Source organism: Heterocephalus glaber, unplaced genomic scaffold (genome assembly GCF_053883595.1).
Source record: "Heterocephalus glaber isolate CG9 unplaced genomic scaffold, H.glaber_assembly_v1.0 deba00001806, whole genome shotgun sequence".
In the NCBI taxonomy this organism is placed as follows: Eukaryota; Metazoa; Chordata; class Mammalia; order Rodentia; family Bathyergidae; genus Heterocephalus; species Heterocephalus glaber.
In genome coordinates, this window is record NW_028258481.1 from 1,248,937 (window position 1) to 1,272,796 (window position 23,860).

At 50.1% G+C, this 23,860-nt stretch overlaps 2 protein-coding genes across 9 annotated transcripts in view; one reads left to right on the forward strand and one right to left on the reverse strand.

The window, feature by feature from the left end:
- Position 1: 1 nt before the first annotated feature.
- Sdhaf2 (succinate dehydrogenase complex assembly factor 2) lies at positions 2-10,640 on the reverse strand. 3 transcript variants are annotated; one of them, XM_021251881.2, is made up of 4 exons: positions 10,464-10,640; positions 5,093-5,310; positions 4,909-5,018; positions 2-566 (listed from the first exon to the last, which is right to left on the reverse strand). In XM_021251881.2, the coding sequence occupies exons 2-4, from the start codon at positions 5,308-5,310 to the stop codon at positions 436-438; spliced, it is 459 nt and encodes a 152-aa protein (XP_021107540.1). In that variant the 5' UTR covers positions 10,464-10,640; the 3' UTR covers positions 2-435. The 3 variants fall into 3 exon arrangements, with proteins under 3 accessions (XP_021107540.1, XP_004874387.1, XP_021107538.1); XM_004874330.3 differs by lacking the exon at positions 10,464-10,640 and adding an exon at positions 9,715-9,861; XM_021251879.2 differs by lacking the exon at positions 10,464-10,640 and adding an exon at positions 9,604-9,772.
- The window catches only part of Cpsf7 (cleavage and polyadenylation specific factor 7), a 23,335-nt gene continuing 9,923 nt past the window's right edge, over positions 10,449-23,860 (forward strand). Inside the window, exons 1-7 of one of the 6 annotated variants that reach the window (XM_021251878.2) lie at positions 10,449-10,556; positions 15,106-15,324; positions 16,127-16,230; positions 16,882-17,054; positions 19,774-20,188; positions 20,658-20,776; positions 23,107-23,275. In XM_021251878.2, the coding sequence (XP_021107537.1) occupies positions 10,503-10,556; positions 15,106-15,324; positions 16,127-16,230; positions 16,882-17,054; positions 19,774-20,188; positions 20,658-20,776; positions 23,107-23,275 (1,253 nt within the window). In that variant the 5' untranslated portion in view covers positions 10,449-10,502. Of the gene's footprint in view, positions 10,557-15,105; positions 15,325-16,126; positions 16,231-16,263; positions 16,642-16,881; positions 17,055-19,773; positions 20,189-20,657; positions 20,777-23,106; positions 23,276-23,860 lie in introns of those variants that run through there. The other 5 variants (XM_004874332.4, XM_004874333.4, XM_087203739.1 and 2 more) reach the window with 5 other exon arrangements.

Genomic DNA, 23,860 nt, shown 5'->3' on the forward strand with positions numbered 1-23,860 from the left:
ATCAGAGGGTCAGGACGCTTTACTGCTTGAGTGCGGCTAAAGGGCGTGTGGAGAGGGCATCGACCGCAGCAGGCCAGCTGGGCTCGGGGGCCCAGGTCAGCTTCCCCGGCCAGGAAGGAGCGCAGCAGGCTGGAAAGGGGCGCACTTGAACAAGCCAGAGGAGCGGTGCCGGTGGCAGGGGCTCTTCCCACAGCACAGGCAGCCAAGCCACCCCTTCCCTGTGCGTGCACTGGGATGGAGCCACAGCGCCCTCTTGTGGCAGGCCTGGGCCACGGCAGCCAGGTGAAGCAACGCACCGTGCGGCCCCTGCAGGCGCAGTAACACTGCGTCACTGGGCTGTCCCCTACTCTGCCCAACGGGAGGAGCAGTGTCTGAGCAGAAGCAGGAAGCTGGGCTGGGTCCCGAGCTGAGCCCGTGCTGGCAGCAGCGCCCAGCTCAGCGCGGCTCTTCTAAGAGGTACTCCAGGTCCGGGGCACGCAGCCGCTGCTCCCTGTTTCTGTTTTTAGTGAAGTCCCTCAGCAGGGCCATGACTTCATTTTCAAATACCTCCGGGGCTGGTCTGGCTTCTGCAAGAGAGGAGTGGACAGAGGGTTACACATTCTCCATCGGGGTCGGTCGCAAGAAGCTGCAACTCGGCACAGCAGCCTTGCTGAGAGCCCAGGGTGGCAACAGGGCCACCTCCACCCTTCCTCCAGCACACAAGACCTGGGCCGCACGGGCTGCACGGGCTCCACCCAGCCTGCCCACTGCAAAGTCACTGGACAGCTGCTGCCACCTGTTCAAACTGCCCGGGACCACACCTGTGTGAACGCAGGCCAGCAGCCAGGACAGGGACCACGCTGCCGCGAGGTGGGAAGCACATCCAACCCGGGCCCCAGTCCTGGCCGGGCCACTGCCCTCTGCGTTTGCCTTTTGCTGTGCTCTCTGTAGGCTTCACCATCTGCGGTTTCAGTCCCCTGGGGTCACCCACAGTCTTAAAATAGCGAATGGAAATTTCGGGAGGTAAACACAGCACACTGTTCTGATACAATCTCATGGCCTGGCCTGGCCTGGCCATGAATCGTCCTCGGTCCAGGTGACCATGGTTGCCCACCAGCCACTGGTCCCTCAGTAGCCACTTCCCTTCCCAGACAGACTGGTGGTATCCCGGCCTGTGTTCTCACAACCCCAGTTTACTTAATTACATCTGAGAGCACCAAGATCATGGCCAAGAGCCACGGGGCACGAATGGAAGGACAGGTGAACTCTGCACCATTCGATAGAGCTGCCGGACAAGGGAAAAGAGAACACTCAGCACTCAGTGCCACCCAGGTTCAGGCTCCCGTGGAGGTCTTGGGGTGCATTGTGCTTCGCCTTGGGTCTACAGCGTCCCCATACAAGAGCTCTACTTTCTCTAGCAGTTACAGGCTTTGGCTATAAGCGACAGAAATTAAGAGCCAGTAAATGTAAGCAGGAAGGACTTTACCAGAAGGATGTCAGAGGCCCAGGGAGCAACATGACCCTGGAGAACCTGGTGTAGGGGACAGGCACAAAAGGCACCAAGAGCAGAGACCAGAATGGCAGCCTCAGCTTGGGGCCTGGGTTGGGCTGTGTGCTGCCACCGCCAAGCTCACTGTGTCTCCACCAGCAAAGCTCAGAGCAGAGGCTGGGCCACTGGGCAGAGCCCTTGGGTCAGCATCCTGGGGTGTGGTGACCATCAAAGTAAGGTCAAGGGGTCTTGGACTTCTACCTAGGACAAACAAGAAAAGCCAGAAAATAGCAAGCACCATGACTCTTCCTGAAGGGGAAAATGACACAAGCTTGCTGCCGGGACAGGGCTCTGGAAGCAGACACTGGTGCAGTACAACAGGTGAGAAAACCTCAGCTGAAACCACTGAGGACGTGGACAGTGCCAAGGCCCTGGCAGCCGCAGATCCAGAGGAGCGTGGGGGCCTGGTGGGGCAGCCTCGTGCTGCCTGGCAGGCAACAGGAGGGCGCCAGGGGGGAGGGAGCAGGACACCTGTTCCTCACCGCACGCGGGAGCAGTGCGGTGAGGGAGGGCAAGGAAAGCAGGCCCTCCACCCTCAGGCGGTCACTGGGCCTCCTCAGCTCTGTGGCTGGGCCACTGGCGGCTGAGCGCTCTCCTTCTGAAGGAACAGACACCACACAGAGAGCCCTGGACTGGGAAGGCGTAGGGAGGGGCCTGAGCACCAAGGGTCAGCCTCAGGCCCCAGCCTCTGTCTGTAGCTAAGGGAGCAGCTGGCCATGCCCTGAAGGTAACCAAGGCAAAAACAAAAACCAAACCGAGCTCAACCACTCAGTCCACCAAATGGATCCCCAGAGGAACAACGGCCGAGGACAGTGGTAGTGAACCTAAGGCACACACGCCACAGCCAGCTGCTCATCACTGAATGCTCTAAAAGGGACCAGAAGGGCTGACATCCAGCGAGCAATTACACAATATATGTACACAAAAGAAGGGAAGGAGGACTGCCAAGGGAAAAGCAGCAGCCGCACTCAGGGATGACTCAGACGTGAGAGCTGAAAGTCCCTGGGACCGATACTGCAGCGCTGATGGAAAGGAAAACGAAATGCATGAGCAGGTGAGGAATCCCAGCAGGGGCCTCGAAATGCAGAAAGCCAACCGGAAATGTGAAAAATAAAAACACAGCAGTGGAAATGTAGGACAACTGGAACAGGCTCGTCACAGGATCTGACGTAAGCGAGGAGAGAATCAGCGGAAGATGGGGCAAGAGGGGCCACCCAATGCAAACTGCCAAACGACATGCAAAGAGAAGAGACACAAAACAGAATGGAAGAGCCGCAGGACAATGGTAAAACGTTCTAAGTCAGTCAGAATCCCAAGAGAAGGGATAATGGCTGAGAACGTCCCAAAACCCTGAGCAAACCGGAGACGCTGACCCAAAAGACCCAGAGAGCTGAGCAGGATTAGCACCAAAAGGAACTGATCACATGCGCTGTGGGAGCTTGGCCAGACCAGCTGGCTGCTCGCAGAGTTGAGGCACACGGGGGTTAGGGTTATCTGGGGCTGTGTCTGTGAAGGGGACAGCGGGACACCCCATCCTTAACACGTGTGGCTTCAACCCAGGCTCGGGGTAATGGGGCCACCTAGGCATGGACTGGCCCTCCAAAACTGTAAGCAAACAGGCCTTCCTTTGCTAAGCCAGGGGGCTCATGCCTCTGGTCCCAGCTACTCACAAGGCTGAGGCAGGAGGGTCTGGGCAACAGAGCAAAAGACCCTACCTCATAAATTAAAAAAAAGAAAAGACCCTTTTCTCTTTACAAGCTGATTATCTCTGGTGTCCATTACTGTGATAGAGAGCTAACAATACATAACCACATCCAAACAGCTAGAAGCTGACAGGACACTGGGAACACTGATGATGAAGAAGAGATACACCGTGTACACAGAAGCACGGGTGGGGGCCTCTCCTCAGACCCCAGCAGGGAGAGCAGCCATGGCAGCCGGCACAGAGGGCTCCAGAACTGGCAGTGCCAAGCACCAAGACCACCACTACCCCAGGCCAGTGCCACTACTGACACCCAGAATGCAGGGTACCATCAGCGACAAAGGTGGGCTGGGCACAGCAACATAGGAGGCAGTCCATCAGCGCTTCCAAACGCACGGAGCAAGGAGCACAAGGCCACCACAGTGGTGCAGACCCAGCCTGCTCGCCTACGAGCCCACAGTGGGCGCGTGGGAAACTAGAGAGCGCAGATGTGGAGAGGAGCCGTCGGCAGCCTGACCCACCTGAGCCCACCGACACCTACAGACACTGTGATCGCCTGCATATGGAGCATTTATCAAGACACCCACATCTCAGGGCATAAAACCAACCTCTGCAAATTCTGGAAAATTCCCTCGTACTTGAAACCTCAGTGGTGTACTTCTAAAAAGGGGCCAGGGATGTAGCTCAGTGGCACTGGGCCTGCCTGGCAAGTGCAAGGTCCTGAGTTTAATCCCTGGTACCAGAAAAAAAAAGTCTAAATGATGCATAGGCCAAAGAGAAAGTCAGAAGGAAAATTAGAAAACACTTTGATTTGAAGGAAACAAGAACATAATGCATCAAAATTTCTAACATGGAGTTAAAATGGTGCTTAAACGGAAATTTATGACACAGCATGGAAAAAGTGGTCTCCAGTGAGCTAAATTCTACCTTAAGAAATTAGAAAATACCAAGTAAGCCTAAAGCCAGTGGAAGAAAGGAAATAATGGAGATAAGAGTAGAAATCAACGACTTGAAAACAGAAAAACAGAGAACAATGAAATTAAAAAACTGGTTCACTGAAAAGATAAATAGCATAGCAACTTCTGACCGGACTGATCACGGAATACGGGGAAAATCACATTTACCGTCCACAGAAATAAGAGGACACCCTAGAGCTCCTCAAATATGAAAAGAAAAGTCACAAACACCACGAGAGCCTGGCACAGGAACGGCAGGCAGCGCATGGTCTGCGAGCCGCGCATGTGTGTCAGCGGAGGTGGGCATCCACACTGCGCGTGGCTGGACCTGCAGAAACCTCACGGGGCCCAAGGCATAAGCGGACACCGCTGGCCGCCTGTGATCCAAGATTGCTCTGGACTAACTTCCACCATCTAGGGACAGCTCAAGCCATTCCCGTCCGGTTCCTCTTCGACCTTCATTCTGACCTGTGAGCTTCATGAACCCTTCCACTAAAATCCCGTTTAGCTTAAGTTAGGCAAAGTCAGTTTCTGTTCTGATCCTAGACAAAGAACCTTAACTAGTAAAACAAATTCTGCACATTTTGGTAACATTTGAACCGTGTTAGGGTTGACTATCTATTACATGAATAAAAGACTAAAACTGGCTAGGACTTAATTTCAGATGCCACTCAGCTGGAGTCACTCTAGTTTCAGAGAATGCTACTTTCTGCAGTCAGTACCTGTGGCCCAGTAGTAAATATCCCAGTCGTTACTGGGCTCATTAATCAGGCGGTCATACAGGTTCAGCTGCTTCTCCGTCATGCGGTGCAGATGTTCTTTAGCAAAGAGGCTAAAAACAAGCAAGAGAAAGAGGTTGCAAAGACAGTCTCCAGTCCAAAGGAAGCAACCCGACCTCTCTCCTACCTGAGGAGGATGCAGTTCTCCAACATTCCCCTCTTCCTGCTCTCATAGAGCAGCCGGGCCCGCTTAATTTCTATGGATTCGTCATTTCTCTCCTGCCATGGAGGCAGGGGGATTTCAATCATGTCTTTTTGAGAGTCTGTTGGACTCTCACCTCTGTGGAAGCATCTGAACGATGTCACACTGCGCAGAGGGGATGAGAGATGGTGTCTTGACCACATCTGAAACAAACAAGCCACAGGCATCTTTATAGCAACAATGGCCACCATCACTGTCATTCGGTGACGCCAATGAGGTGCTGAACACACCGGATCTTATTTAGTTTTCAGAGGTCACATTGATATAGTTCCCACTCTCAGTGCAGGAATCCAGGAACCCAAGGCTCAGAGAGGACAAAGAGTCACCCAAATCGAGCTGCAACACATACGTTTGCAGCCAATCTCTCCGCACTTGTTGGGGCAGGAATGTTTTCTCCCCCTTTCTATTCCCAGCAGCCTTTCAGATGGTTTGTATTCCAGGCTCCTGTTCGTGTTGGATGCTGAGGACTGGCAGGTGGCACAGCCTCTCCGCTCCCCATCTAGAGGGCCTGATAGGAGGGGCGGCAGCACAGGGGCAGAGCAGAAGCCCCAGAGCCTCCACCAACGGGGATGCAGACTCGACAATGACCCAAAGATCGACTCTGACTTGGAGAACCCCGGTGAAGACTGCTGCGCCCACGCTGAGGGCGAGCCAGGAGGGTGTGTGGCCACCCCACTCCAGTGCAGTGATGCGGACTCCCCAGCTCCTGGTGTCTACGTGGACTGGAAGCACGTGCCCAGCGATCAGACTCGGTTTACCTGCGGGCCGCTTCTGTTGCCTAAGTGCACAGGAAAGGGCACCTGCTGGGGGCCTTGGGAACACAGGCGACAATGTGCCAGAGTCCCTACCCCTGGCTTAGTGTTTCTGTCCCTCCAGTCTCAGAGCTCTGGCAGTCCACTCCATATGCCCAGGGGCCACTGAAAACAAGACAGCTCGACAGCTTGCTGCTGAGCCAGAGGACCCTAACAGAGCAGGGAGAGGACAGTGCTACCCCGTGAGGTGGAGGAGGAGACAGGGAGTGTGTGACATGGGTGCCTGAGAGCGAGCACGGGTCCGTGCCCGTGCACTGCAGCCATCTAGGGGCTGGGGAGGAAGAGCTGAGCTGCCTGCTCCAAAGAAACTCCCATCTGGCACAGAGACCCGAGGGAGCAGGAGGATACCAGCTCCGCAAAGGAAGCCCTTCAGACCCACCTAGCTGGAAACGGACAGCCAGGGGGCGGAGAGGACACCTCCACAGGAAAGGCAGAGCCCGGGTCCCTGGCCAGCTAACTCGTGTAGGTCTGTCCTCCATGGAGCCAGTCAACAAAGCTGGGCGAGAGGGGCTTTTTCATATGCAGAGATTCCAACACAAACTTGCAAGGTACACGAATACACAGGAAAACATGGCCCAGTCAAAGGGCCAAAGTGACTCTCCAGTACCCAAGCCTAAAGACCCAGAGGTACAGGAGCCACCTAATGACAAATGTGAAATAACTTCACAAAGATGCTCAACAAGCTCAGGAAAATGATGCTTGAATAAAATGAGAATATCAACAAAGAGTAAATATACAAGAAAAAAAAAGAGAACAGAAAATTTGGAGCTGAAGAATACAATAACTGAAGCAAAAAAATTCACCTGAGGGACTCAAGAGCTAATTTCATGATATAAGAACAACAAACTCAAACACAGGTTCCTTGAAATTACGCAGGCAGAGGAGCATAATTAAAAATAAAGCTTAAGGAATTCACAGGAGACCATCAAGCAGACATGTGAACACATTATGGGAGTCAGGGCGGGGGGGGGGGGCAGAAAAATTAGTTAAGGAAATAATGGCTGAAAACTTCCCCAAATTACAGAAAAAGATGGACACCCACCTTCAAGAAGCCCAAGAGACCTCTCTTAGCATGAATTCAAAAGAAGTGTGCACCCACACATGTTCTAATTAAACTGTCAAAGTCCGAAGAGAGACACCAGGAATGTGTGTGCAGAGATCTTGTGAGGACACAACGACAAGTGGCCTTGAGAGTACAAGCCAGGAGAGAAAGCAAACCTCTGACACTTCCAGTGTGGACCGCAAGCCTCAGGAACTGTAAGAAACACATTTCTGTGTGTAAGCCAAGCTGTGGTATTCTGCATGGCAGCCCAAGCAAATGAATGGAATGAAGCGACCTGTAATGAACTAAAAGTCAGTTTCCTAAGACCCACCCTAAACATTCTGAAGCAGAACCTCTAGGACTGGGCCCTAGAAACATGTTTTTAACAAGACCTCTAAAAGAGTCTGTAACCCTGAAAAAAGAGCCAAGACCTGGCTTCAATCCTCAGTGCCAAAAATACACACATACATACATATGTACGTACATAAATGGGAGGTAAAGACCTTCCAGATACAGAAGCTAGAAAGTTCATCCCCACTTGATCTGCCTCATTGCTAAGTGGAATCCTTCAAGTAGAAAGGACAGGATGCTATACTATAACATAGAATACAGAAAAGTGCAAAACTTGCTGGGAATGCAAATATACAAATACAAAATATTGTAACATTGCAGGTGGTATGTAAATCCCCTCCACACCCCATATTGGAGAATGAACTCAGGGTCTTCACACTGAGCTACATGCCCAGCCCTTTTATTTTCTTGTTCATTTTCTAATTTTTTGAGACAGGGTCTTGCTAAGTTACTAAATTGTTCAGGCTAGGCTCACTGCAATTCTCCTGCCTCTGCCTCCCAGAGTGTGGGATTACAGGAACGCACCATCAAGTCTGTTTTTGTTTTGTTTTGTCTTATTACAGGTGGGGAACACCTATAACCTCAGTTGGTTTTGAGTATAGCCTGGGCAATTTAGCAAAATTGTCTCAAAATTTAAAGATAAATAGGTAAATAAATACATAAGTAAATAAAGGGCTGGGATGCAGGTCAGGACTCTGTGAGTTCAATCCCCAGTAGTGCAAAAACAAAACCAAACAACAAAAAACAAAACCAAACCTTTGTGACATCCGTAACACAAAAGAGAGAAATGAAAGAACAGAGTTTTTAAATATGCAATTGAGCAATTGAGAGCTTGAAATAAACTTACAAGATATCTAAGGCCCATGGTAACCACAAAGAAATACCTGTAGAAGACGATAATGAGAGAGAGAAAAATGAATCTAAGCATGTCACCGGGGGAAAAAAAGGAACAACAGCAAAAAAAAAAGGGAAAAAAACCTACAAGAGATAAAACAATGAACAAAATGACAATAGTAATTCTTTCCCTCTTAGTAAATATAGATGGATTAAACCATCTAATCAAAAACAAAGAAGGAAGCTGGGCACGGTGGGACATGCCTGTGATTCCAGCACTCAAGAGGCAGAGGGAGGAGGATCGCTGTGAGTTAGAAACCAGCCTGGGCTACCTAGTGAGTTCAACACCAGCCTGAACTATATAGTGAGACCCTGTCTCAAACAAACAAACAACAACAACAACAACAAAAAGAAGTGTTGGGGATTTAGCTCAGTGGCTGGCTGCCTGGCAAGTGAAAGGTCCTGAGTTTGATTCCTGGTACTGAAAACAAAAACAAAAACAAAGAGAATGAATGGACTTAATAAAGCAAAACAAAACCAAGCTCCAACTATACACAGTCTACACGTCTCATTTTAAGGACACACATAGGCTGAAAGTGGAAGGACGCAAAATGGTACTCCAGGAAAATGGTATCCAAAAGAGCAAAGGGATAGCAGACAAAATAGATTTTAAAATTCAATTCAATTCAAGATTATCACACGAGACAATTACATAAGAGCAGGATTTATTCACCAACAAGACATCACAATTATAAATATGTATGCACCTGAAATTAGAGCACCTAAATATATGAAGCACACATTAACCGAATGGAAACATGAAATCAGCACCGGATAACTGTAGATTTCAAACAACGGAGTTTCAACAATGGCCAGAACACGGAGACAGCCGGCCAACAAGGAAAGGGGACATGAACAGCACTGCGACCAAAGGCATGGGACAGAGAGACACGGCGCTCCACCAGCGCTACACATTCTGCTCAGATGCACATACACGTTCCGCAGGACAGGTCACACGTCCCGTCTCAAATTTAAGACGACAAATCATACAGGTATCTTTTCCAACCACATGAGAATAAAGCTGGAAATCAACAGCAGGAAGAAAACGGGGAAATTCACAAATCTGTGGAAATTAACACGTTCTTGAACAACCCAAAGGTCAAAGAAGAGATCAAAAAGAAATTTAAGCCCTACCCTGAGACAAACTAAAATCCAAAGTACAGCAAATTATGAGATAAAACCCGAACAGCACCAAGCGGTAAGTTTACAGTGATAAATGCCTATAACTTAAAAGAACAAAGACCACAAACACCCCAGCCGACATCACGACAGGCTCTGGAGACCTAAGAACAGGAAGATGGAAGAGGGCGCCCGCGGCTTCGACCTCGGGGACTAACCTTGGCCTGAACTGCGGGCAGGACTGGCTCCCTCCCCTCGGTGACCACGGAGGAAGATGGAACCCAGCCCGGTGCTGCCTGCCCTAAGCCCAGGACTCTCCACCCCCTTACCCGCGCCAGCGTAAACAACACAGGGACCACAGCCATTTCTCCGCCGCACCGGAAGACCGCGCGCCAGCCACTTCCGGTACCCCACTGCGGCGGAGGCCTGAGCCGGAAGAAGCTTCCTTGCGTGCCTGCGTGCGGCGGAAGTGGCCGTGCGCGTGACGCCGCCGGCCGGGGCGGGGCCTGGGCGGAGAGCGGTTCGCGCGCTTCGGGCCTAGTCCGGACTCGCCACCGCCGCCATATTCCCGGTAACGGGGGCGCGCGGCCGGGGCCGGCGGGGCCGGAAGAAGGGTCGGGGCCGGCGCCGAGGCGGGGAGGGGGGTCAGTTGAGCTCAGAGCGCCTGGGGCTGCGGGCGGCGCGAGCCCTCGAGGGAGGGGCGAGGGCCCCGGCCCGGGCTGTGGGGCGGGTGAGAGGCCTGGCCAGGGGCGAGCGCGGGGCCTGCGGTAGCGGGAGCGGGGCGGCGGGGGCGCAGGCAGTCACGGCGGGGCGGGCGGCGGGCTGCGGCGCGGCGTCCTCCGGCCCGAGCACCGAGGCCTGCGCCGCGCCGACTCGGCCGCCCGGGCCCGCGGGTGATGGGCAGCGAGCCCCGCGAGCCCGGGGCCTGGGCGGCGCGGGCCGGGGCGGGGCGGGGCGGGGGCCGGGCTGGGCTGCGGCTCCGGAACGCGAGGCCGGCGGTCGGGCCTCCTCCCGGCCCGGGACCCTCCTGCCTGCTAATCGTCGCCCTCTCTGAACACTGCAGTGGCGTCTCTCTTACTTTGTCCCTTCTCCGGCGCGAGATCGTCTTTCCGGAGCCATGTCAGAAGGAGTGGACCTCATCGATATCTACGCCGACGAGGAGTTCAACCAGGTGAGGGCTCCTCGAGAGCTTTGGGGTTTCCGCTGCATCGCTTACACCAAACTTGCAGTGGTTTCACGCTGTGCCAGTCCGGGGCTTGAACAGGCATCTTGTCTATTCAGGTCTGAAAATTTCTCCCTGGCATCTAAAAAATTCCCCCTAGTGGAGACTTTAAAGACTACTGGCCCTTCTACTTTATGTTAATTTGAACCTCCAGGCTTAATTTTAAAGCGTTGATTTAAGAGCAAATAAAAATGAAGTGCAATAGAACGGTGAATCAACCTGTGGAATTTACTCCCCCAGGTAGCCGAAGTCGAAATGTCGGTAGCATCAAAGACAAACCACACTTATTAAAAATCAGAATTATGGCCGGGGATTTAGCTCAGTGGTTTCGCCGCCTGCTGTGCAGGCACAAGGACCCGAGTTCGATCCCCGGTACCAAAAAAAAAAAAATCAATTACTTTTGTTTCGTGCTCTTGAGGACAGTGTTGATACCCTTTGGTTACTAGTCTCTGAGACTGCACTTAGAGAAGGTAGTGTAAAAGTGCAGAGACAGAGTCAAAGGTACCCTAACATTTAGTTTCATCTCCATTCCAATTGTTTTAAGTTTAAGTAGCTTGCCTCTTGTCTTGAGAAATCCATAGGTGTTTTAATGTGATAAGTTTTATTGATGAATCTTACTGTTTTTGGAGGGTGGGGAGAGAGTACAAACTCATAGAAATGCAGCTATGGGTGGGATTTGTTGGTGCCCCTATTTTTACTACATCAGATAACATCATACAAAAATTTTTCCTGAAATAATAATTTATGAAATTCAGTTTTGTGATGATGAGATCAGATCTCAAGAATGTTCCAAGGTCTGCACTTAAAACTTAATAATATGTAACGTGGGTTATTTTCAGCACCATTCTACTTGGGCAGGCTGGTTTTTCCCATTGCGTCTTCCAATGGGTGCACATAAGGATCTGGAAAGAGCGTGCAAAGAATGGACTAGAGAAGGAGAGTTCCCCGGTTGGACCCTGACTTTGATATGACGCAACAAAGGAGGCTCAACATGTCTTTTTTTTTCTTCCCTCTAATTGGCCTAAGTTTACGTTTTAAAAAGCCTAAGTCGGGTAGGGGATTTAGCTCAGTGGTTCTGGCACCTGCCTCGCAAACGCAAGGTCCTGAGTTCAATCCCCGGTACCAAAAAAGAAAGAAAGCAAGCAAGCACCACGGAAGTAGAGTAGTAGGATGACCTTGTGCCATTGTACAGCTCCACTCATTAATCCTTTTTTCTGGTGCTGGGAATTGAATTCACAACCCTGCACCTGTTAAGCCCAGGCTCCACCGCTGATACATCCCCAGGCTCTGATTATGCTTCTTAATGGCAGTTTTCCCATGTCCCCTGCTGAACTATAGAGTCATCTACATATGGGTGCTAATTGTCTTAAATACATGAGGAATTTTTTAAGATGTCAAGCCAAATTTTGGCTGAGAGAGAAAGGTTGCACATGTTAATTTAGTTTTAAATCCATTACTTTCCTGGGTTTTACACAGTTCCTTGAATCAGACTTTTGATACCTTTTGTAAAATATGGGCTTGTGTTTTTTCAACAAGAGAAGATTCCTTTCATTGTCTATTATTAATTAAAAGCTTTTTCCTTTGGCTTCTTTAAGCATGTGCTGTTAACTGCTGCTGATTCACTCTGGGAAATAGACAGAATAGGGTCTTGACCACAGGACATGTTTGGTCTAAGAAAATGATTTCATAATTTTTTCAGCAGTGTAACTTACAGATCAGAGGTGGGCCTTCTCCAAGGGTCACTGCTTTGGCCTCGAGTTTGTTCTCTGCTGTCTTTATAGTTATGAAAGGACTTTTTTAGAGGCCTAAGACCAAAGATAATATATGTACTCTACCAGACCTTTATGACCAGTGGGCACTGTTTGGTGCTAGGCACGTGGGAGAAGGTATAGATTTTGAAGGTTTTATGTCAGAGAAGGTGGAGGAAAGGGCATTCTTTTTCCCCAATGAGTTAATTTTTGTCAAAACTGGTTTTAGTGTAATCTGGAAGCTGCTAAAAAAAATAGTGAAAACTCTGGATAGCATTGTTAGCTGGCTTAGACTGAAGGCAACTAGCACACATTGTGTTTTAAAGTGTTTAAAAATGTTATTGATTTGCCCCAAGCTGGCCTGTGACAAAAACTCCCTTTGGCACCCAAGAATTACCAGTTCATTGATGGAGCCTGTGGTGCCCACTCTTTAGTCTCTTATAGCATTGCTGCCAAAGCCTGTTCTGCACAGCTGCTTTATTCCTGTTATGTCGGGAGACCTGGGTTTCACAGCAGCTCTTGGGCTGGGGAGAGAACTGGAAAGATGAGCCAGGGTTGCTCTGCTCCTTCGTCGAATGTTTTGTTTTTGTTCCTTCTCGTGCTGAGAAGGCCTTGCACTGTGTGCCCATTTCCCTTCCTTTCACCAGCAAGTATTTATTGAGTTATTTGTGTTTGCCAGGGCAGGTGAGGTAGAGGAGGAAGAATAGATCCCTGTACTCAAAACAGGTTCCAGTCTGTGTGGGTAAGGGTGACAGTAACAGAGGGTCATGGTGTAGCTAGAGGGACAGTAACAGTGGGGTGGGGGGCAAAGGTGAGAATCCTGGAGGGAGGCAGTTGTTAATGCACCCAAAAAGCCTTGATCTTTGGCTACAGTTGAAATAATGGGACCTAACAGGCCACTTTCAGAAAAGTAGATTCACAGCTCAGTTACACCTTCAGTCAGTCAGGTCAGACCCCAGGAAGAACGGGCGTGAGAGTGGGGACTTGGAGCATATTGGTAGGGAAATCTTTGTAAATTAACCAAGAAGCTTCACAACACAGCCCAGGTATCTCTTCACTAGTGAACACAAAACTCTTCCTGAGCTATTCAATCATTAAAAACGTATTTCTTGCTTAATCTTCCTGGAATGAAACTTAACATCACTACACGTTAAACATTTTTCACTTAATTTGTAGAATTAGGTTTTATTTTTAACATAACCCATCACTGAATAAATCACCAGCTTTGGTAATCAGAGAAATCTCAGGCATTACCTGGTTTTCTGTCTTAATGAACTGGTGGTGCCAGCAGATTTAGACCCAGAAGCGGCTGGATGCCTCGTGTCTTCAGTGTAGCCCTCTGTAGGCCCCGCCAGACTGATCTGACTGAGGGAGGCTCTTTGCCCCGCAGACCGACCGTTTGAATCTTGTAACAGTTTGTTTCTGAAGTAATCCATAACCCAAGTCTTCCAGGGTTGGGTCTGTCCTCGTTGAGGGACCTTGGGGAGTAGGTTGGCTGCATTGGCTCAGTGTGAGGGTTTTCCTGGTGACACGTTTGGTCTCTGGACTGTCCAGATCTGTATGTTAATTCATCAATCAGTTTTTAGTATTCATTTTTGTATTATAACTTTAGACGTGTCTCTGAATCAGATACTGTGTAAAAGAAGCCCCAGTTTGGTTCCATTGAATATCCAAGTATGTTTCCTTATTCCCTGTAAGTTTTATTTGAAAACGTTGTTTTGTTTTAAGACCTTCCTCAAGGTCCTCCCATGGCCGCCTCTGTACTGAATCTCTCAAGTGCTTAAGTTCTTTATATAAAGTGACTTAGCATTGGCATTAACTTGCAAACATTCTTCCGGGAACTTTAGGTCATCTGTTGTTAAGTTACTTGTACCCACTGCAGTGAAAGTGCTATGTAGTTACACTATACTTTTTATCTGTGTTGCTAGTTATTACTCTGCTGTCTAATTTTTAGAATATTTTTGGTCCATAGTTGGTTGAATTTGTGCATGGAGAACCCACGGGTAGAGTGCTGACTGTAGTGCCCTGCAGGGTTAGAGCATTGGCTAGGACCAAGTGATTTATCAGCCCTTCCTACCTGGGAGCACAAAGGCAAATCACCCAACCTGCCACATGAGTAGATAGTGATTTGTCTAGAGCTCAGGTGGCTTAAACAGTGCTGTGGATCAGACCCAGAGCCTTGTGCATGCTCGGCTAGCACTCTGCTGCTGAGCTCTGTCCCCAGCCCCTGCTTCCTTATTATGTTTCATTGATTTTAATAGAAAGCTGGGGTAGCCTTCCATGAACTTGGGCAAAGGATTTAAGTCATTAACTCCCAATCTTTTTGGGGGGTTTTGGTACCCACTTCAACATGCTTCACGTGCTTTATATTTCTAAATAAACTTACTCAATTTCTTATTGAACAGAAAACTGTTACATAACTCAGTTTGGGAAACAGATGTTGGAGGCGTTTAGGTGCTGGCCTCATTGTAGACAGTGGCACAGGCATCTCATTACTCCTTAGTTAGCTTGCCTGCTGTGAGTCTTCATTCTCAGGGAGCTCAACCAGAAATGTGCCTCCTACTAAGGAGGTCTAGAGAGACTTACACAGGCATAACTAAGTTTCAAGTGGTTTCCTAGAGTAGGACCAAGAAGTTTATATATTGTTTTGCAGAGTACTTGCCTGTGGTCTCTAAGTAAACTAGAATGAACCAGAAAGAACAAAAAAGGAAAGGTCTGCAAACTGCCTCTGCCCACCCCTCATGTTGTAGGACCCAGAGTTCAACAATACAGATCAGATTGACCTGTATGATGACGTGCTTACGGCTACCTCACAGCCCTCAGATGACAGAAGCAGCAGTGCTGAGCCGCCGCCGCCTGTCCGCCAGGAGCCCTCTCCCAAGCCCAACAACAAGACTCCTGCGATCCTGTACACATACAGTGGCCTGCGCAGTAGGCGAGCAGCTGTCTATGTGGGCAGCTTTTCCTGGGTGAGGACAGCTAACCGGAAGGCTCGGGGGCTGCAGGGAGAGCCCTGGGGGTGACGGCATTGTCACAGACCACTGCTGCACTGTTTTGTGCTCTGATGGGGTTGGATTTCTTTTTCCTGGGATCAGGTTGGATTGATCTCTGAAAGAGAACTATCCTGAGGACGTACTGGTGCCGAAGAAAGCAATGATTAAGTGGGTAGTTGCTCTTTCTGCCATCTTATTGCTGCCCCTGACCCTGGGGCTTTATGTCTAGCAGGGTCACCTGTGGGAGGAGCTTTCAGAGTGAACACCTTGAACTCTTGGTGGTCATAGATGGTCCTGTCATCATAGTGGATGACGGGGATCAAAGGCCTTGGTAGCTCTAGTACACTGGGTCAGTGGTGACTTGTGCAGAAGTTACCGTGTGGCATGGTTTTGGGCCAGTGGTAGGGGTGATTTTCTCAGATTAGGAAATCTGCACACTGAAGAGAAAGTTACTGGCAACAGTCAGCTCTAGCCTGTCTGATGTGTAACTGAACATTGTTAGTAGTCAGGATCTGAACTGATGACCTGCCAGCCCGAGTGGCAGTCAGCCTTAAAATGGTGTTAATCCCTACAGGTGGGGACTGAGGGGTCTGGAGTTCTGTGGGCGAGGACGAAAGAAAAGCCTGTACTGAGGGTTGCTGGGCTTTTGGGTCTCCTTGAGAGGTGTGCATGTGATTAGAACCCTGGGATTGGGAGCAGGCTTTGAGGCTTTCTTCTGGGTGCTGGGGAGGGGCGTGTAGCTCTTGACATTTTCCCTTTTCCATCTTGCCGGCCTCAGTGGACCACAGACCAGCAGCTGATCCAGGTTATTCGCTCTATAGGAGTCTATGATGTGGTGGAGTTGAAATTCGCAGAAAATCGAGCAAATGGCCAGTCCAAAGGGTGAGGCGCGGGTTCGGGAAGCCCCTTCTAGTTTGTAACCAGTAGGGGAACAGATCTGCCCCATATTCTGGCCCTGGATTTTACCCCTCTAACCCTTGGTCCAGCTTCTGCAGTGGCTTTAACAAACTGCCTTAGGATGGGGACCCAGCTGCAACGCAATGGAGCATCCATCGGTTGAGGGCAGAGAGTGCTGAGGGTGTGGGTGTCGGTGGTGTTGGGTGTTTTTTATTTGTCTTGTTGCCGTTAGTTTGTTGCCAGTAATGGGTACCAAAGCCAGGGACACTGTACCTACTGAGCTACATCCCCAGCCCTTTCTGTTTTTTATTTTGAGACAGGGTCTTGCTAAGTTGCCCCCGGTGGCCTTGAACTTGAGATCCTCCTACTTCATCCCACGAGTAGCTGGGATTCCAGGTGTGCGCCACTGTGCCCAGCAAGATTGCTGATTTTTAATTCCTTACCCCCGATTATAGGCTGGCACCTTTTTGTTGTTGATGGTTTTGTGTGTGTGTGTGTGTGTGTGTGTCTGTGTGTCTGTGTGTGTGTCTGTGTAGCGAATGTCTTTTGCCTTGCCAGTTTTTGCTGGAAGTGAAAGTCTGTGTTCCCCTCTCACCTCCAACAACTTTCATTCATCTTTACTTTTCCTCCTTCAAGGTATGCTGAGGTGGTGGTAGCCTCTGAAAACTCCGTCCACAAATTGTTGGAGCTCTTACCAGGGAAAGTTCTCAATGGGGAAAAAGTGGACGTGAGGCCGGCCACCCGGCAGAACCTGTCCCAGTTTGAGGCCCAGGCTCGGAAACGTGAGTGCGTCCGAGTCCCGAGAGGGGGTACGTGGAGACCTTCTGTGTGGGGGGGTTCGGGTCTCGGGTCTGTGCTCTGTGCGGGGGGTGGGGGTGGGGGGTGGGGGGGGTGATGGGTGATGGGGCTGACCAGGTAAGTGCCGGGCGGGGACAGTCGGGTTCTGCCACTGCTCTGTGCGTGACTGGGCAGAGCGCCTTGCTGCTGAGGGCCAGCTCCCACCAGAACTACACACCCCATGTTTGAAGTTCGGTCAGCTCTAAATTGTGTTTCTGTCTGAAAGCTGGCATGCTTCAGGTTTCTTTGTGAGTCATGCCTTGCACCCACCCTAAAACGTAACTGAGCTACGTAAAGGTGGCTGTGGTCTGTCAGGAGCTGTGTGAGAGGAGGGGTGCTCTGCAAGGAGTGGGCCAGAGTGTTGGAGAGAGCACTCCCTGAGGAGTCCTGCTAGTAGAGAGTCAGTCGCATCACCTACCTTGGCTGGATGACAGTGACCCTAAGTTGATTTTACTTCCTTCATCTGACTCTGTGCTTACCAAGCCACTTTCTGATTGAACATGGTTTCCCAGCTCGGCTCTCCTACTGGGAAGAGAATGTGCCAACACAAGTATCCAGGTCTGCCTGGCAGTTATAATTCTCATTGTAAATTAATAAATTGGCATTCTGGGTTATGACTCAGGCTCTTAGGAGTTTGGTTAGCATGAATCAATCTCCTAGGGTCCACTTAACCCTGGAGAACTGGTGAAATCATGTTTCCAAACCTGGGAAGCCCACGGACCAGACCATGGCTGTCCTGACCTTACCAGGTACAGCCACATGTAGGGCTTGGTGGTGCGCGCCTACAGCCCCAGTGCTTTCAGTGGCCAAGGCAGGGGGATTGTGAGTTCAGGCTCATCCTGGGCAACTTAGTGGTTTTGATTTAGTGAGACGCTGTCTCAGAAAGTAAGAAGAGAGCTGGAGATGTAGCTCAGCAAACAGGCTCTGGTTTACTTCCCAGTGTGGGAAGTGGGAGGTGAAACTCAGTTTCGTCGCCTGTGTTCTGTCACTGCTCAGGTCCAGCTCAGAAACCATAATGTCCTGTGTTGGCCTGGACTTTGGGTGTTGTGTGCTTCTGGTGGGGATGCGGCTGCTCCCATTCCCTCTAGGAACAGCTGCTCTTTAATTTGGGTGAGAGCCGACACAGGCACGCACCTGTCTTCCTTGACAATGCACATTGACAAGCCCCTTCTGTTTTGGGGCCGGCTGTCATTGAGCCGTGTGCCCTGACTTCCTGAGATGCATCGGGAGTGGCCTTCCCTCCTCTCCCTCCTCGCCTCGCTACTCAGCGTTACCTGTCTTTGCTGAAAAGATGGCTGTGACTGAGTGCTGCTTGTCTGCTCTGTTAATTCACTAAGCAAAGCCGGTCGACTTTCTCTGCATACAAACGACTGGTCTCTGGGGACTTGTAGCCATAGATACAGAACTGAACCTTTGCAGAACTGGGAGCGGCAGGTAGCTGGGAAGCAGTTAGCTGTCAGAGGATCACTTCTGCAGAATAACTCTTCAGTTTGTGAGAACTTGAGGAGGGAGCAGGTGGCCGCGCGTTTGAGACAGGGAGCATAAGTGCCCTGTCGAGTGCTGGTGATAGACTGGATGGCTGTCAGTGGGGTTGATCCCTCCCTCCCTAGGCTTCCCAGGGTTGTGGCTGCCTGTCGGCTTTCAGTCTAAGAAACAGCACTTCAGGCCTGGGATGTAGCTCAGTGGTTCCACCTCCTGCCTCCCGCCTCCCAAGCTCAAGATCCTGAGTTTGATGCCCAGTATCAAAAAAAAAAAAAAAAAGAAACAAACAACTGTTCTTTCCCCAGGATTGCTAGGCTGCTTCCTACCTCAAGACCCCCAAGACCATGTGGTCGTGTTCCGTTGGCATCTGCATTAGGTTGCCTGAGCCTGAGAGATCAGTGGGGGAACAAGTTTAGCCAGGGTCCACTGTGTGGCCCTGTTGTGCACTCCCCATGTTAGTGTGCCCTGTGGTGTCCTAGCAGGTGGCCGTGTGGCGAGGTGGTGGGCGTCCCCAGGATTGAGGTGTGCTGCACACCAAGCTTTTGCAGAGTCCTTGCTGTCAGTGGCATGCCATCTGCTGTTCTGTGGGCAGATCTCTTCTTGGCTTGTCCTCCAGTGTCCCTTTCAACCTTCAGTCTGCCACTCTGTGTGTGGGGAGGAGTCCCCACCCCAGTGCCAGTTGGGTACTTGGATAGGAAAAGTGGATCTGTCCCCTGCCCTTCCTTTCCTTCCCCAGAGTCCCTGCCAAAGCTTGATAGGAAAGAGCATTTCTGGAGGATGGCAGGATAGAGAAGGTCAACTAGGATGAGACTTGGGAGAGGCCCGGACTCTTCCTCCTCAGGGCTGTGGGTCTCAGGTTGGCTGGAGCTGGCAGAGCAGCAGGGAACAGGCTTCAGCATCGTCATTTTCTCATGGGCCATTAGGGCCCTTCTGCATGTAGCGTAGAAACAAATGCAGGGTGGATTCGGTGTGTCCTGAAGCCCTTAGGAGTTCATAGTAGTGTTGCTTTCTGGGTTTTTGTCTTAACCGAGATACTTTGACCTTTTTTTCTGCAGCTGAAGAAAAGCCGTGGGTGATTTTTTCCTTTGTCCAGTCTCTTCGGTTACCTTCCTCTGAATGGTGTCAGATGCCTTGCTGAGGAGTGAGCTGGCCCCATGCATGTACCCAAAGAGTGGGCAGTGAGTGACGTACCTGTCCTTTGCCTTGTAGGAATACCTCCACGGGCCCACTCCCGAGACTCTAGTGACTCTGCTGACGGGCGGGCCACGCCCTCTGAGAACCTTGTTCCCTCATCTGCGCGTGTGGATAAGCCCCCCAGCGTGCTGCCCTACTTCAATCGCCCCCCTTCAGCCCTTCCCCTGATGGGTCTGCCCCCGCCCCCAATCCCACCCCCACCACCTCTCTCTTCGAGCTTCGGGGTCCCTCCTCCTCCTCCTGGCATCCACTACCAGCATCTCATGCCCCCTCCTCCTCGATTACCTCCTCATCTGACTGTACCTCCCCCTGGGGCCATCCCACCTGCCCTTCACCTCAACCCGGCCTTCTTCCCCCCACCAAACGCTACAGTGGGGCCTCCACCAGAGACTTACATGAAGGCCTCTACGCCCTATAACCACCATGGCAGGTAAAACCCTGTTGTTGGCTTTGGGTGGGAACCAGGACGGGAGGGCAGACAGGGTGCTGAGCCTCTGGTTCTCCCTGAAGAAGGGAACATAGGTGCTGGCATTTTCCCTTGTAGAAACCATTGTCCTAGTGTTGAGTCCTGGGATGTGGTTTCCTGCCTGCCAGTGTTTAGGGTTTTTGTTTGCATCTTAATTAACTGCTTGACCCAAACCATAAGGAGCTTTTGAGATTGACTGCCCTAAATGGCTGCTGTAGATACTACTGTCTCCAGCACTGTTGAGTCTTGCCGAAGTTTCAGAAGCGTATGCATGACAGATGAGATCTCCAAAGAGAAGAGGACCACATAAAATACGTGGGCAGGCCGAGAACCTTTCTAGGCAGCTGCAGTGATACATGGTTTACGAGCACCGTGCTGTGGGAAGTGGGGAAAGTCACAAAGGTGGGCACTCAGGAAGGCAGTTGTCTTGCAGCCGAGACTCGGGCCCTCCGCCCTCTACGGTGAGTGAAGCTGAGTTTGAAGAGATCATGAAGCGAAACAGGGCGATTTCCAGCAGCGCCATTTCCAAAGCAGTGTCTGGAGCCAGTGCAGGTAACTCACCTTTGCTGCTTGTCTGTACCTTCGGTTTCCCTGTTGTGTCATTTCTAGTGCTAAAAGTTCAGCGAGATGAAGACGGGGCACTGTTAGGTTTCAAGAGTGCCATGCTTCAAGCTAGGCATGGTGCTGCACACCTGTGATCCCAGCACTTGGGAGGCTGAGGCAGGAGGATCACCTCAAATTCAAGGCCAGCCTGGGCTATGTAGTGAGTTCAAGGCCAGTCTAAACTCCATATTGAGACCCTGTCTCAAAAAAAAAAAAAAAAAAAAATGAGTGGCACACTTCAGAGAACTGGAGTTTCCAGGTGTTGGTCGATAGAGTCTGTTTACCTTAGGGAGTTTCGGCAGAGCTACCAGCCTCACGAGCCCATCCTGAAGGCAGGTCTGGGGCTGTCATTGTGAGGTGTGTCACACCCTGTCAGCTAACTCTTGCCTTGCTGTCAGTATTAAGTGGGCATGGTTGGCAGCTGTGATTCTGAAGGCGTTGGGCATAAAATCTTCAGTTCTTAAAAGAGAAGCATTGATACAGGAAGTTTAGGGCTGGCCCAAGTTTCACATCGTGACGTTGGGTGTCTTCACTGCCTTCAGTAAGTTTAGCACATGAATATAAATGCTGTAGCCCACCAGGTCTGCTAAGGCATAAGCTAACCCTGAATACTGTACAGCCATCTACGTTCCATAATTTCTCATCTGTGATCTACAGAGTAGATTAAGATCAGAAAGTGTGCATGTTCTCAACTGTTTTTTTTTCCAGAAACACTACATTGAAATCTGAGTGAATCTTTTTAAATTAAAAAGTAATGTGTCCTTGTAATAAATCAAATATATAGCAGAATTTAGAGGAAATGATCAGTTTCGTCCCTGACATCCCTTTACTCCATGATGGTCAGTAACTCTTTATGTCCTTTCCTTTTTGTTTTTTTAATTCCAGTCATTTAGACCACAAATATTTCTTGAAAATGTCTGTAAAACAGATACATATTCCCTACCCAGGTGGAGCTGACATCCTGGTATCCCTGGGCTTCCATGAGATACAGTTCCTTCCTAGTTTTTGTCTGTCCCTTGTGCCCTCCACAGAGACAGCTGCCAGTCCTCTCTTCTCCAAACCCTTGTGTAGATTGATGCTTTTCTATTTTCTACCTTTCATGCTCTTGACTTAGTTGGGAAAAGCACTGTTCAAGACCCTACCCACGACTGCTCTTCCTGAGCCAGGATTGCTCAGATTTGGGAAATGAAAGAACTAAGTATTCATGGCAGCATAATTTTTAAAAATGTGTACATATATTTGTGGGCCACGTTAGAGTGCCTCAGGCATCAGCAGACCACTTGCAGGGCGGTGGTTCCATAAGATGATGTCACCTAGTGATGCTGTGGCTGGCTTGGTCTGTAAATGTGGAGTGTATGGTGTGCACACAGGTGACATTGCCTGGTGCCACACGTATCCTGGTCATTAAGTCACAACTAATTACGTTACATACACATGTTTACAGATACATAGTGTCACATGCGTATGCACACACCTGGTTCAAGAGTTAAAGTAATTCAAAGAAATTAGCAATGTTATAAATGAGAAGCCTCTATATAAGGACCACCAACAAGGCCACCTTTTTTTTTTTTTTTTTTGTAACTGGGGATCAAACTCAGAACCTTGCACTTGTGAGGCAGGCGCTGGAACCACTGAGCTAAATCCCTGGCCTAAGGCCACCTTTTTTGACAACATACATATAATTTTGTTTGTTTTCACAAAAGTGGAATACAGTTTTACAACTTTTTTTTGTTTGTTTCTATATCCTGGACACCTATTACATTAATATATAATATTTAACATTTCTTGAGCCCTTACTCTGTGCTGGCACTGTGCTAAGCACTTCACATGAATTATTTTGTTTATATACAAATTTACCTCGTGCTTTTAACAGCTATAGTTATCTCTAGAACCCTTCCTTAATTTGTGTAGCTGCCCCTGTTGAACAGTTCTACAGACAACACTGAAACGTTGCTGTGCATAAATGCTTCCACACACCAAAGTAGAAGCGTTCTTAGAATTGTTGGCTTAAACAGTATGTATATGGCTTATTCTACTGGATGCTGTCAGACAGCCCCTGGACACTGTGCTGTCCGTGTATACATCCTCCAGCAGCAGCTGGCAGATTGTAAACACCGGGACAGTATGTGTATCATCTCACATCTGTCATGTCTGCTTCACCCACTGTACCATGGCTCTGAAACAGCCAGTTCTTGGCTTGTGCCCCCTTGCGTTCTCCTTCCGGTCCACTTGGGTTGCTTCCCCTCCTCACCCTCAGCCTTTCCTGTTTGTCTTGGCAGGTGATTACAGTGACGCGATTGAGACGCTGCTCACGGCCATTGCAGTCATCAAGCAGTCCCGGGTGGCCAATGATGAGCGCTGCCGAGTCCTCATCTCCTCGCTCAAGGACTGTCTTCATGGCATCGAGGCCAAGTCCTACAGCGTGGGTGCCAGCAGCAGCTCCTCCAGGTGAGCAGCACTCTGTGGGGCTTGGTGGGGACAGGGACGAAGCCCAGGGTGTCTGGTGAGGACTCCGCAAGGGTTGTGATGTGTGGCGGCGTGAGCTCAGGGCGGAGGAGAGACTGGTGCGTTTAAGCAGAGGCTTTGGGGCCACACGAGCTTGGACTTGAACCTCTGTTCTGTTGCTGATCATCCGTATGACCGTCTTGAATGTGGCAGTCAGTAACTTGCCAGGCATAGTTTTTCTCATTTTTAAAAAAGGGACACTGTTCCTTACCTAATAGACCTGTTGTAAAGATGAGGTCAGATAATGTGTCAGACTCTTAGTTCTGTGCCTGATACACTAGAAAGAGCTTAACAAATAACAGAGTCGTCATTTTCCAAGAGAAGGTTAGTCCTCAGAGAGCTAAGACCCTGAGACAAGGGCTGGGCAATAGCTCCGTGGCAGAGCACATGCCTACCATGCAGGAGGCCCTGTGCCCAACCCTGACACACTCATGCACACCCACGTACAGAGCAGAACCCTGGGACAGTGGGTCCAAGCCAAGAAAAAGAGTAGTGCGGGTGAAGAATGTGTGGGGCCTCTTGAGTGGA

Coding starts and splice junctions, on each gene's coding strand:
- Sdhaf2 (XM_021251879.2), bottom strand. CDS start 9,750: ATGGCTGTGGTCCCTGTGTTGTTTACGCTGGCGCGGGTAAGGGGGTGG. Junction 5,311..9,603: donor TGCCCGCAGTTCAGGCCAAG/GTTAGTCCCCGA, acceptor TGTTTGTTTCAG/ATGTGGTCAAGACACCATCT. Junction 567..4,908: donor TATTTACTACTGGGCCACAG/GTACTGACTGCA, acceptor CCTCTCTTGCAG/AAGCCAGACCAGCCCCGGAG.